The sequence below is a fragment of the Sardina pilchardus genome, chromosome 10, assembly GCF_963854185.1.
Source record: "Sardina pilchardus chromosome 10, fSarPil1.1, whole genome shotgun sequence".
Lineage (NCBI taxonomy): Eukaryota > Metazoa > Chordata > Actinopteri > Clupeiformes > Clupeidae > Sardina > Sardina pilchardus.
Window position 1 is genome coordinate 2,266,429 of NC_085003.1, and position 14,594 is coordinate 2,281,022.

A 14,594-nucleotide genomic window follows, 5' to 3' on the forward strand; every position below is an offset into this window, starting at 1 on the left:
TCTAGCGATATTTATGTGCAATTTAAATCATGTAAAAGAAGGGAGATAAGACCACACTTTGCATAAGTTGTTTTTTATTGCACTTAATTTATGCTAAATGCCTTTGCTCCCCTCTTTACTTAGTTACAAGATTGGTCCACCACTCTTAGAAACGAATGAGACAGAACGAAGCCTGCTCCTATTTCTGTATTTCCTAATTCAAAGCTTGTCCAAAAATTCTGTATAGATTTAGGATCGGCTAAGTTGTGTCATTGACACAGGGATGCCAAATTCCTACGAGAATGTTTCCTGCTGCTACGGATAATAACCTCATACTTTTAAGTGTATTTTTGTGAGCATCTGATCAAGCAGTCACTACATGATTTTTGTAGTTTGTGTTTACGTAGATATGTAATTGTCTAAGCAGATCTACCCAGTTCATTCATTATTGTATGTGTGTTTGTAGCAGTGCCACACAAGATCGGCCGCATCATTGAAGGCAGTCCAGCTGATCGCTGTGGAAAACTCAAGGTTGGGGACCGCATCATGGCCGTCAACGGACAATCCATTATCAACATGCCACATGCTGACATTGTCAAGCTAATAAAGGATGCTGGCCTCTCTGTTACTCTCCACATCATCCCTGAAGAAGGTATGTAATATTGAAATATTTACATGTGTGTGTGTGTGTGTGTGTGTGTGTGTGTGTGTGTGTGTGTGTGTGTGTGTGTGTGTGTGTGTGTGTGTGAGCGCGCACTCACGTACTGTATGTGTGTGTCTGAGACTGAAAGAGGGCCAAGTTGAGAAGTTTCATGTATTTTCTTCAATGCATTTCTGAATATATGTATAAATGAATCATATGATGTGCATGTACTTCCCTATAGTGAGTGAATTATGTAGCTATTTAGTTATTTTTAGTATCAGTGAGTTGTCTACCTGTGTTGCCATATTCCTCCCTTTCCTTTCCTTTCCCTGTGTTCTTTCATAGGAAAGGAACATTTGAAATGAGATCTCTCCTTTGTCTGTTCCATTTCTCCTAGACATAATTGAGCTAAATGTTATCAATATGAGATATTGGCCATTTCTCATATTTTTTTTATTTGAGCTCCTGAGAAATAGCCCTCCTCTCGTCTCAGCCCAAGTCTAATTTAAGATCTCAAAATACTCCTTTTTTCCTTCTCAATCTATTCTTATTGCTCCTTATGTCTCCTAAGGGGGGTTTAGGGGAAATGGGTGAGATCTCAATAAGCGCTGATTTATTTCTTGTGAGACAAAGAAAAGACATTTCCCTCTGGGCTATAAGAAACCAATTCTTATCCGGTGAGTTCAAATATACAAAAGACTTAAAGTACAGAAAATACAACTTACGGTACTGTTCAATGCTCTCCAATATGTGTCTAATCTTTAACAGCAATGTGTTTACTCTTTGATCAGCATCACAGTTGTTTATCTCTGACAGATGGAAATGGACCACACTCTGCACCCACCTCAGAGAAGCAGAGCCCCATGGCCCAGAAACACAGTCCCCAGGCCCAGTCCAGCCCAGCGGCCCACCAGAGCCCCTCCGGCCCCCAGCAGCCCCTGGCCACCAGCCAGCCCAGTCCCCTGGTCACAGAGGCCGGCCCCGGCGTGGCCCAGAGCAGCTCCATGGTGGCCACGCAGCCCAGCCCAGCTGCACCTCAGCCCAGCATGGAGGGCCTCCAGCCCACTCCCACGGCCCCTCATCCTGTGTCTGTGGTGGAGCCCTGCATCTCCATGGCGGCTCCTTGCCAGGTCACCTCAGTGCCAGTCCCCCCCCAGCTATACCTCCATGACAGCAGGTACTGCTCGCTCATAGTCGAGGGTCTCACATGGTCCTTGGTTTGGCTGAAGCTGCTCTCTCAGTCTGGTGGTGGCTCACATCCCTGAGTGCCCATAACCTCTCTGGAGTCACCTCTGAATCAGTCCAGAATCCAGAAACATGTTTTTGAGAAGTGTTCCTTCATCTCTTCACCTTTACAAAGCCAATTTGGTGAACCTAGCATAGCTATACAGCATAGACATAGCGAGTTGCTACCAAGAAAAACAGCGATGCAATTTCAAGAACGGCAGCCCGATAAGTAAAACATTACCTTGTCAGTAGATACCGTATGTAGTTATGGTTATGGCTATTTGGCAATCTATGCCTTTGTCCAAAACAGTAGGTATAGTTATTTGGAGATTTTTGCCTGTTGTTAATCCTTCACATCCACAACAAAAGCATTTTCATTATGTACAGGGGGGGGATAGGTTTGCTATTTACAACAGCAAGTTGAAATATTAATATAGTGCAACTCTAAAGGGAGCTCTAGAGCCAAAAATACCTAAACCTGCATAGTGTACCTTTAAGAGCCAAGGCCAGGTATTCTAATTCCTCCTGAGGTGTTTGATGAGGTTGAAGTGAGGACGTTGAGCGCTCACACAGAGCACTGGCTATCATACCATGCTAATGGGCCTCCCCACTGTGGCTGACCCTGTGTGTAGTGATGCCCCCTGCTGATCATAAACTCACTGCTTGGTGATTACTTGAGGCATTTTGACAACAGTCAGACACAACTGAAGAAGCACTGTTAAGGTTTCTTCAAACAGAAAACAGTAAGGCAGATTCGTCTCCAATACGTAGCACATTGTAAATCAAATACAAAACAATATAGTTTCTACAATGCAAACCAGTTGCAGAAGAATCCATGTGGTATGAGGAGATCTCTGTTGTCCTCACCTGTATGATTGGCACTAGTGTAGTCATTCTTGGCAAAGGTTGCTGGCCAAATGCATGTACTTGTGGCACACTACTACTTCCTCAGAACATCTACTTTGGTGTCCTGGTGGACTGGCATGGTGTCAGCGTCTGTGTCCCAGGGCTCCAGGACTCATGCTGTCAGCATGTTGCTGGGGGCATTCCCTCCCATATGGCACATGTCTACTGCTCTACACTTGAATGTTGGCCAAGCCAACCTCAAGCCTTAAAGTGTGGTTTGTTAACTTGCTGCACAATGCTTGCACCGTTTCAGCTGTCTGTCAACTGAGTGTGTGCTCTTAAACCTTGACCTTGCACATCCTCACTCATCTTGAGAATACCTACTGGGGCACACCTTATAAAGAGAGAGATAGATTATGTTCATGGACTCCTGCACATTGTCTGATATATTGGTTAACAGTTAACTGTACCAAATGTCAAGAAGATCTCTAAGGTTATCTAATATCGTCACATTGGATGAGCATAAGTAAAGCATGAACAGTTTTGATTCTGTAATATTCATGGAGTAGCTATTTCACTGTCCTTCTCAAGGACTCATTTCTGACTCTAAATAGTTTGGTCTGCACTGAGTGTGTTCTTCTGGAGTGTGGCGGCCCGTGTGGTTGCTGCTGTCAGTTAGGGCATTCAGTGTGCTTTGATTGAAAGTGTTTAGTTTAATAAGCCACAAGGCCCGGGGCTATCCAACACTCCCTGTGCCAAAGAGCTTCAGCCGGGTTACGTAACATCACTTACCTCCTGGTGGTTAATTATTTACCTGTGGATATCTGCTCAATAATGCAGAGCGCTGAGCCTGAAGGGGACATGTTCCACTCTGATGTGAGGCCTCAGGAGGCTCAGCTTTGATTCATACATCTTTGAAAGGATGACAGTGGGATATTACACACACAATGAGATTTAGCAAGTGAGCTTTGTCCACCTTCTGTGATTTTCCAAAATGGATCTAAACACAGTGGATCTAAAAGTGGATGCTCCAGTTGAGCATTGGAAGTTTGTTTTAAGGGCACGTTCAGCGAGCGCTGCCTATATTCAGGGCACTGAAGAGACCCTCTGAATTTCCATGTCATGATATGAGCTGAGGAATTAGGAGTGTTTTCCTGGCCTGACAGAAGGCTGATAAAACAGAATAATAATTCCTCTTATATTAATTCTGCAAATATATGCCACTCAGAAATCAAACAAATATTGAGGGTACAGAGTCGCCGAGTTTCCATTGGTACATTTCTTATGACATAATATCAGCCACTAATTTCAGTCTTTAAGTGTTTTGTATTGAAACTTATACTGTATAAGGCAACATCCACGTCATTTATACTCGGTGGGGTGGAAGTAAATCAAGTGACCATATTCATATCTACATAATAACAAAATATTTGACAGCTTGGTCAAATGAGCTTTGGTATCCTTGACTACAGCACAACACAGATTTTCTTTTAACCTTGGGGTTCACTTTTGAATACTCTATTAGTAATGGCTGATGTATTTATATTATGTAAATATAACCTGTCACCTTGGAAGACATGCTAAGAATATCTGATTTTCTTCTCTTTTGACCAAGAATGTTTATGTCAAGTGTTATGCCTTTTTTATTACAATTACTGGATTTTGACTCCAACAAATTAGTCTCAGTATTGGCAGTCTTCTGACAGGAGTGCTGAGCCGTCCTAATGTTGCTGATTGTCTGCTATTTACAGGTCAGAGGTGAAAGCGCGGCAAGATGTGAAACCTGATATATGTCAGCCTCCATACACAGACTACCGGCAGCCTCCAGTAGACTACAGACACCCTCCAGTGGCAGACTACCGCCAGCCTCCCACACTGGACTACCGCCACCCCCCTCTCATCGACTACCGGCAGCACGCAGTCCCAGACTACAGGCCACAGGTGCTGCCACAGGTAATACCAGCCAAAGGCCTCTCATGTACCGGATCATCTGAGGTTTAATGTAGGCCTCTCAGGCTCTCATGTACTGGATCATCTGAGGTTTAATGTAGGCCTCTCATGTGCTGCTGAATTTGGGAATCAAACCGTGACAGAACTTCGGTGTTAAATTGATACTTCTTCCAACCTGGAGGAGAGGCAAATGTGATGAGATGAAAAACACAGTGGGCTCACTTAGGCTCCTCTAAAGCTCTTTACGTGCAATACCATTCACACACTAAGCCATCATTTTGACATTGGTGTGATGTGTGTATTGTTTTACTTGTCAGGACTTTGATTACTTCACTGTGGACCTGGAGAAGAGTGTGAAAGGTTTTGGCTTCAGTATTCGGGGAGGAAGGGAGTACAAAATGGACCTGTTTGTGCTGAGGCTGGCAGAAGATGGGCCTGCCATACGCAGTGGAAGGATGAGGGTGAGTTCTCTGCCCAGAGACGTTCTTCCTCCATTAGACGTTCCTTTGTAAAATGTCTGCAGATGCAAGGGTGGACCAGATGTCAGAAAAATAGCAAAAAAAGAAAGGAAAAAAACACACACACACACACACACACACACACACACACACAGACACTTAAAAATTAACAAAGAATGTGTGCCAGCTGTTAATGTTACAGACTTAGACAACCAGTTTCTATTATGAAGTGATGTTAATATACAATATTGTGTTTTATACAATATTATACAACAGTTGATAGTAAGCTATACAGTATGTTCATATTATAACTTAAATATACTTCAATATACTTATTATATATACTTAAAACCTAGGGACTTCTACATTTTCCTGTTAAATCATTAATCATCGTTAATTAAAACAATTGTTACATTTGATCTTGTTCTAGAGGAAGGGCTTAAAGGGATAATCCGGAGTGAAATGCACTTTAGATAAATTTTTCGGACTATTGGGAATACATACGTTGAGTTGACACCAAAATCATGTCATTCGGATGTATTTTGAGAAAGTTCGAGTTCACCGTTTTTAGCCAAAACTCGTTAGCCTGGAAGTGAACCGGGCATGTCCTTTCGCCGCTACAAAACGCTATTTTTATACCTCTTCTACTGTTCCAAACAACACTACACTTACGTGGTAGTGAGTAGAGGGTCCCTAAAGCCAAACCGAAGTATCCCCACGTCCTTATGTGGTCGGATAGAGAGTCCAGAATGAATTTAATCGAGTCCGTACCTTTCCGGAAATGTTATCAAAGGGTTGTTAAAGCGTTGCCAGCTGCAGCAGCAACATTTCCGGAAAGGTACTGACTCGATTAAATTCATTCTGGCTAACTTTCTCAAAATACATCCGAATGACATGATTGTCAACTCAATGTCAACTCAACGTATGTACTCCCAATAGTCCGAAAAATTATCCCTTTAAGAGCTATCCATGTACACTAAGTGCTTTTCTGTGGATCAGCAGTGCACATGGACCCAACCCATATTCACAGACTTTTAGACTGAGCATAAGGAGCAGCACAATAAGGCAATCGTTGACTCATTAAAAAGAAACATTTCATTGCTGCATTTCATTAATGATGATGTACTTACCTTTACTGACTTTAATCTAACCTGACTGTGCTGTGCTGTTGTCCTCTGTGTAGGTTGGAGACCAGATTATTGAGATCAACGGTGAGAGCACCCGGGACATGAGCCATGCCCGCGCCATTGAGCTGATCAAGGCCGGGGGGCGGCGGGTGCGTCTGCTGCTGAAGAGGGGCACAGGCCAGGTGCCAGAGTATGGTGGGTGCCCAACTCCTCCCATATACAGTACAGCTGGCAGTACCAGTGTATCAGCCACCTGTTAAGATTAAAACATAGACAACATTGGTTGTAAACATGAGTATACTGAGTGGGGGATTTGCTGACAGATACAACAGCACCACAGTTGAATTCCAGGAAGTAATCTCACCGTAGTGAATTTTGTTTGTCATGTGTTAGTATTGTTGTAAATAATGTCTGTGGATAACCTGTCTCACTAATTCTCATGCCTTTCTTCAGAGTTGAATTTTCTCTGGTTCTATCACCTGTAGGAAACACTCCTTCTCTGAACTAACTATTTAACTATCACTACATAATGATATGATGCTCCTTCTTTTGTAACTCTAATCATAGTCAAGGGTTTTACTCCCCTCTCCTTGTAGGATTGGTACCTTCCAACCTCTCCATGTGCATGAAAAGTGAAACTCTAGGCTCTCCCTATTTCTTCATAATGGGACACTCAAAAGATACGGTTTGTGGAAGCGCTGCATGATTTTCTGATTCTTAACATTTCCCATCTAATTCCTCTCTTTCTCACACCTGTGCTAGACCGCACGTCATCACTGTGCTGTGTTTCTATGAATATGATGAGAAGCGCTGATTAGGAGCGATTATCATCTGGCCACTAACTAGCTGTTTGTTTCCCCCCGCAGACGGTGCCGCCGCCTGGGATGCTGTCTCTGCAGCCGTCCTTACCCTGCCGGAAGTAGCACCACACCAAAAGCCCAGGACTCAAGCCTCATCTCATTCCAGCTCGCACCCCTGACCTCTCCTGCAAGCAATGACATTTTCGGTGTGTAAGTGTGACTGTGTCCATGTGTGCCTTTGAATGAGAGCGTGTATGTGTGTGTGTGTGTGTGTATGTGTGTGTATGAGTGTTCCTTTGTTAGTCACATGTCGCCGAAATGCGGAGGGGTTGCTCTACTCAGGGTGGCAGGCCCACCCGCGGGTCCCTGAGCTGCAGTGTGTGAGAGGGACGCGGCCCCCCGGCCCCCGGCCCCCTGCTGCAGCCAGAGACAGCTTTACGCCGTGCCAGAGACACGGGGGGAGAAGGAGCCCAGCGCTGTGCTGTGTTGTGTTGGGCGCCTCCGCTCCGCACACCTGCAGACTTGCCTCAGTGTGGATGTTGTTCAGCGTGGAGTAAGCAGGTTCCTGGACCTCAGGCGCATGCCAACCACAGGGGTAAACAAACCTGAGATGAGGGCGCGGTAAACCCAGCGAGCGGGACAAACACTTCTTGAGGTTACGGAGGACACAAAGAAATCCCTCCAAAGGGAGTTGATATGCAGTGTGGGAAGAAAACAAAAGCAAACTAAGGCAAACTCCCTCCATCTGACTGTACAAGGGATCTTGCTTTCGGTGTTCCTTTTGTGCAACCTAGATGAGGAAATCCTTCATTTTCGCCTCTCTCTTCATGTTTCTGTTATGGATTGCTTTCTATACTAGACGTTCACTCTAGCCATTTCAAAAAAAAGACTGTATTCTCTCCAGAAAGGAGACAATACATGCAGTGTAGCATGAAAGGCCAGTCAAGAATCCCAGTGGACAAAATGCAAATGATGTAATGAGTGTAAAGATATTTGTGTCCGCCTGATTGTGGGGGACCCATAAGTAAGGTCATTGTTGCAGTCCTACAATATGGAGAGCAGAGTGGTGTGCTAGCAGAGAATGAATGTTGAATGGCGTTACAAATCCATTTGGAGATATATCAACAGCTCTGCCTTAAAAGGAACTCCTCGAGTTGACCCAAGTGTTAGTACCGTGTATATCGGATATTCATAGAGTTGCTGTGAATTCTTTTTTTTTTAATCACATTCTTTCTGTGTGAAAAGGCAAACAAACAAAACTGGAAGAAAAGAAAACCATGCCACACAGACTTTTGACTTCTTAGGTTGTAAATTATTGCGTATAAATCAAGACCAATTTAATAATCCATTTTGTTAAAGCATATAGAGACTCATCTTTGATTACATATCAAAAGTTCTTGGATTAATTCAAGACTAAACTGCAAATGGGCTCTCCTGTGCTCACATTTTGAGTGTGAGAAGGAATTGTGGAGTTCTTTCTCAATTGTGCTCTATGTACCAAGTCACTCTGAGGGCCAAAGCCACTGTTCTGAATCCTCTGAGATGACCCAATCCTACAGATCTCCTTAATTTGGTGAACCTCCTAATGCTATTGTGTTGTGTTGCTGAGAAGAGATGGCTCCATGTAGCCACATGCAGGTGCTGAGTTCCTCCATTCTCCTTTATGTTTTACGCGTGTGTCACTTCTGAGCTGTAAAATGTGGTTACTCTGCAGTAGTGAGCCTGAATATGTTTTCCTCCTTCTTTTTTCTTCTCATCGTTCCCAAAGACCAAACAGAGAGATGAGAAAAAGCATAGAGAATGGAGGCAGGCTAGGAGTTGTTATTTTGATGCATGCACACTTGTGTTGAGCTCAGAGAAGCACTTGACAGAGCCGAGTGCCTTAGGAGCAAGATCTAGAGCAGACAGGAGTGTTGAGAAGCCACTACAGAGGGCTGGCTGCGAGCAGACTCAACACAAGGTGACGTTAACGCAACAGGACCACATTCACTCCCATTCAGGACCCGGTTCACTCAGCTTACCTGTACTCTCTTTTGACCGAAAGGAGATTCACTTCATAACACTGCATGTGTGCCATGACTCCTGAGATGAGCCACATTGGTCTCTACTGATTGAAGTGTCCGTACCATAGAAAACAGATTCCCTTGTCTGACTTTGTGGATCGTATTGTTACAACATCATCCCTGTACTCCCCAGCCCAATATATTTTAAGGTTAGGCTGTGTTCATGCCTAAAGCCACATCACCCAGCAACACTGTTCTACCTGTTTGAACAGAGGCCAGTGAAGCTGCTGCTTGCGCCGAACCGAGGCTAATAATGGTGCCTTTGGCCCCTAGGGCCCCAGTGGGTACTGTACTGACCGACACTGCTGAAGACTTTGTCAGATAGGGTTGTGGGAGGAGCACTGCAACAGTGTGGGTGGCAAACATGTGGTCAAACATACAGCTTACCAATTACACTGTGCCCGACATATGCCCAATCAGTGTTCCTGAACATACGTATTGAATTGGATTTTGATGGATGCCGTTAACAACACATACACATATTATTTGTATTGCATTTGTTCAGTGATGGGAAAAGGTTTTGTTTAGTGTTGCCATTTTTAGCATGACTCTAAAGGAAATCGTTGCTGCTTTTCCAAGTCTGTACTGAGGGATTCGGGATGCTATTCTTGCTGAACCCTGACTTCTGTTCATCACAAAAAAAGAAACAACTACTGCTCCCCAGCAACCATTGTTCATAATCAAGGTGCCAATTATTCTGTCATTGTAGTATATACAGAATTTACAGGTAGTGCAAGTTGAGAAATATATATGTATTATCATATTTTGGTAACTGACAAAGAGATGACATCAGTTTCAAATAAGTTGTATTAGAGTGCCAAGGATGCAGAAAAGAACAAACATCCATGACAGTATTTACACAGAATACTTGAAAGCTATATTTTCCCTGTCAATAAATTCCTGTTGATCCCCCAGCACAAAGACATACAGTATACTCCAGTCATAGGTACTTTAGATTCAGTGCAATGTGGTAGACATATGCTCATTATTGCTGTTTACAAGGGACAGAGAAAAGCATATATTGCACAGCTCATAGCTTTTACTGTTGAAGCTGTTTCCTGCCTGCTGTGAAAAGTTTTTTATTCTCAGAAAATATTGAATCTGTGAAAGATGGCACGCTACCGAGGCCCCACTCAGATCGATATTACTGTGTAGTGTTAGATGTGTATTTAACTTGTACAGCTGTATTCCTATACATATGATTTAATGTATTACTGATAGTTTCAAACACTAAGTGAGCAAATATTTTTATGAAATGGTACAGTGTGGATATACATTTTTGCTAAGATCTTGTTTACTGTATGATATTCTGAAATACTGTCAAATAAACTCTTGACCTGGTGTAAAGTATTCATTTTATATTCTCCACCATACTTCTGTGTCCAGTTGTCCCACGTGTGAGAAAACAGGTAAGATGTTGATGGGGGAATTTATTGAGTTAGAATATGTCATTGTTACACAATGAAATTCTTAAGGGAAAAACTAGACATCTATGTTTTCAGCTGCTCATCAATTTCATTGAATTCTGAAACCATCTTGTGGTTATTTTTGTAATGAACTTCAATAAAGGTCACTTACTGTGCTTTAAAAAAATGATGAGTCTGTTTTATATATCCTTTAACATGTTTATATTTTCAACTAGATGTGATATTTTGTAAGTTCCATTCTCTGCAGCATGTTGATTGACTCATTGGCCGATTGACTATGTTTTGTTTCGAGTGCATCACACACTGAATGGACAGCTACAACTGAATTCTAAAATTGAACAGCTGATTTGACAAAAGATTGTGGAACCAACGTTATAGTTACAGTCATACTTTCTCTTTCAGTCAAGATTTCTCAATGTTAACCATTGGGAACAACACTGCCTCACTGGCGATGACAGACAAGCGTTCCCAGAGTTGCCACCAGGGTGCAGTGCATGCATGGTTCGCAGTCGCGAGCAGAAGCAGGGGACTGATGAGTATTAGAGTCTGGCCAGGGCAGAGCCGTGGCCCTAATGAACAGTAGCTCGCCTACACAGGAGGGACGCAGGCACCAACCCTAAAGTGCAGTGCAGGCTACTAACGTACTAGTGATGTCCAGCTTGTAAAATTGAGCGAAGTTGTTACCCGCAGCCTACTGTCCAAGCCCTATAGCTAATGAACAGCTGTTCAGTCAGTCTAAGCACGCAGTGCTCACACCGAGTTTATGTAACCATATCTCCTCCTGCTGGACGTCAGGGTGAAAGGTGGGCAGCTTAAGATTATGAGCTGAGAGCAACACCTCTGGTTGGTAAAAAGGGATCAGATTCAGATGTAAGATGACCTTCAAATCACCTTCAGCAAACTGCATCCAACTAGGCTTTAACAATGGACCCCTGTCAACAGTGGTCTTTTAGGGGGTCACACGAGACCAACATGAGGTTACCAGGTAAACTTTGAGTGTGGAGGCAGAGCTCACTGCTCAAACAGATGCTGTAAGAACGTGAGCACGGAGTCGATGGGACAAACATGGGTCTCAGTCATTGTCGGTACACCATTCGGCAAACACCTATTGCCATTAAGAGTAAAGAGACAGTGTAGAAGGCACTTGTTCAGGGGCAAACACCTATTGCTATTAAGAGTAAAGAGACAGTGTAGAAGGCACTTGTTCAGGGGCAAACACCTATTGCTATTAAGAGTAAAGAGACAGTGTAGAAGGCACCTGTTCAGGGGCAAGGCTGTTAGACATCAGCTCTCAGCAGTCGGGTCTCTTTAGATAGGTTGACCTTCTGTGCTGCACTAAAGCGTCACCATACCTCTGCCACTACCTGTGCATTCAAATGGAACTCTAAAGGGAGTGGGCAGTCTCTGGACAATAAGTCTACATCCATTTTCTGTACACCGGGCAACTGAAATGCACATGAGGGTGGGTATGCCATGCTGGATGACACTGCGTTTATGTTTCTAGTGGATGCTTTTGTCCAAAGCATATTACATTATATTTGAACTCAAGAGCAAAAAAAACACAGCGGAGAGGTAGCTGATGGTGGCTGTGTAGCCAAGCCTGAAACATATGCAGCAGATCTAGTGGGACTTCCACTGATGCTGCAGCCAGCGAGCCCAAGAGGCTCTGGCATAGATGCACGCTGGCTGTCTCTCTCAGGGAAAACTGTGCTACACAAGTTGTTTTGCAGGTCAGCTTGGTTGTCATGTGCTTGAGCTTGGAGTCAAGGTCGACTCCAGGGAATTCCACCCTCTGCGTGGGCGCAAGAGAGCGCTTGGACCAGTTCACCAGTGAGTCAGTCGGTTGAGGTGACAGAGTGGCTGCCAGGTGTCACTCTAGGAGAGCTAGAGAGCTGGCTGTGAACATCTGGTCATCCAGTTGAAGGCCAGATTACCATGCCCATGTCTGTCTCTGTGAGGGGGGTCAGTGCTGCATCTATGCACCTACTTGAGAAGGTTCAGAGGAAGTCCAGGGCCTTCTGCAACTCAGGGGGCATGTTAGAGGTCACCGAGGCGTCAGGCTGGTGCCACAGCTCTCTGCAGTACGCCTGCAGCAGTGCTGTGGTGTTCAGCGGTGGGCGTGACCCACGCGTATGCCTTCTCTGTGAGCAAGGTAGTGATGCGGCATGTCTTTGATGGTAGACTGAGCAAGGGGTTTTCCAAGGAGTGACAGATTTCTTGGGCGAAATCCAAATTTTGGGAGTGTTCGGTCATGCTTCATGCATAGAAGAATCAGCCGTCCGTCTGTCTGTCTCCAAATGGCGGTGGTTTCAGCTACAGAATTTGTAGCATCTCAGTGTCCTGGTCCAACATGCCGTGGAACTCCCAGAGGAAATGTCACTTACCTGGAGGGCTGGCACCTGGAACAAAAGGAACTTTAGACTACTTGTGATATGTTCCCTTTGCAATATTGACACATGAGCACATCTTGGTTTTACAAATTGTACTTTGTGTATGGCCAAGTATTCTTATTTGTAATCAAAATGTTCTTGAAATGAATTGTTCACAATCATTTTTCCCCTTTTTTGCAAGGAACTAGTCTCACATAAGGCAACGGTTAAGGCACTAAACAAGTACCACAATGTGAAATGTTAACTTATGAACATTTGTTTTTTTAGGTAGGTAAGCTGTATGCCAGTCTCAATCCGGTTATACTGTATGTGTTTGTCCTTTACATCACAAGTCAAGCATATCGATGAAATTCAAAGCTCTTATTTCTGTCTTGATCTAGGCAAATCAATATTCTGATTATCTGTTGGTGTTATTGAATGCTAAATTCTCAGTTCAAGCTGGCGATAGAATTACACAGAGCCATGTAGAGAGCCATCTCTATATGAATTACACAGTAGGCCTACAGTCGTGTTTCAAAACTATGAGACCCACAACCTTCCGCAACCCATGTCCTCACAGGGTTACAGTTGGAGCATCTTTAGGTTTGAATTCAGTCCTTGTCCTTAGTTTGTGTCCCCTCTGCCTTCACTCCTTATGTACGCATTATGTAATCAATATCACATTTGATGTCTTAACATGCCAAGGCATGAAGGTATGTGCCATTTGTGTAATTATGCTTATAATGAAATGATTAATTAGCCTACAAATAAATAAATTAATCATGATTTAAAAAAAAAAATACAAATAAAAAGTCCAGGTGATCTTGTTAAACCAGCACAAAACCACATGCTACAGATTATGCACTCTATAGACTGCAACAATTTCATATGAGACATATTTTAAAATTGACTAAATTAAAGAAAGACATCATTGGGTACATAGGCTACATAGTATACTCTGAGAATGGAAAATTTTGAAATTCACTTGTTAGGCCTATTTGTTTTTGACAGTATTCATTTCCATACTTTGACCAGTAGGGGGAGGCGAACAGCCCCAAACAACAACAGGGAAGTCAAGCTTGTTAGGAACCAAAGTTTAACCAAACCCGGCAGCCCCATGTAAATAGAAGTTGGTGAAGTTGAATAGGTTAACCACCTCAGGCAAGTGGACCAGTCAAGACAGACAGTGCCTCTGTTCAAAAAGACGGTAACGGTTATCATAAAACTAAAAAATAAAAATGCGCAACTTTTATCAAATCAGTCCACACTGCGCACACAAGTAGAACTTTAACCGAACTGCTCGAGTCGCTGGGAGTTGTAGGAGGCTAATATTACGTATTATATAGCCGAGATGTAGATGTAGCCTACTCAAAATTACAGATTAAGCATTGTACTATAACGTTTTATTTTGTAAAACCCCAAACCATAGCCCCAAAACCACCCGATTAATTTCGGGGCAGTAACGAATTTTCGGCATGATTCGAAAATCACTATATCGCCTCTTTTAAAAAATGCCCCGGCTCTAAACGAGACAATCGTGAATTGTGCTGTATTAGGCCTATTCATTTTTACTAGGCACAGACGCATATGTAGTAAGGTTTGCAGTTCTACATGGATGCAGTTTGCACTGTCTGTGGTTTGCACGCCACATTGCTATTTTCCGGGTGCATCACTCGATTTACTGCGGTGTCGCGAGCTCGGGGTC

At 43.4% G+C, this 14,594-nt stretch overlaps 1 protein-coding gene across 3 annotated transcripts in view; it reads left to right on the plus strand.

Moving 5' to 3' along the window:
- Positions 1-10,671, plus strand: part of magi2b (membrane associated guanylate kinase, WW and PDZ domain containing 2b) — a 61,920-nt gene extending 51,249 nt beyond the window's left edge. Inside the window, exons 17-23 of one of the 3 annotated variants that reach the window (XM_062547395.1) lie at positions 446-631; positions 1,439-1,799; positions 4,447-4,648; positions 4,963-5,106; positions 6,287-6,425; positions 6,827-6,915; positions 7,097-10,671. In XM_062547395.1, the coding sequence (XP_062403379.1) occupies positions 446-631; positions 1,439-1,799; positions 4,447-4,648; positions 4,963-5,106; positions 6,287-6,425; positions 6,827-6,915; positions 7,097-7,153 (1,178 nt within the window). In that variant the 3' untranslated portion in view covers positions 7,154-10,671. The remainder of the gene's footprint in view (positions 1-445; positions 632-1,438; positions 1,800-4,446; positions 4,649-4,962; positions 5,107-6,286; positions 6,426-6,826; positions 6,916-7,096) is intronic. The other 2 variants (XM_062547396.1, XM_062547398.1) reach the window with 2 other exon arrangements.
- Positions 10,672-14,594: the final 3,923 nt, after the last annotated feature.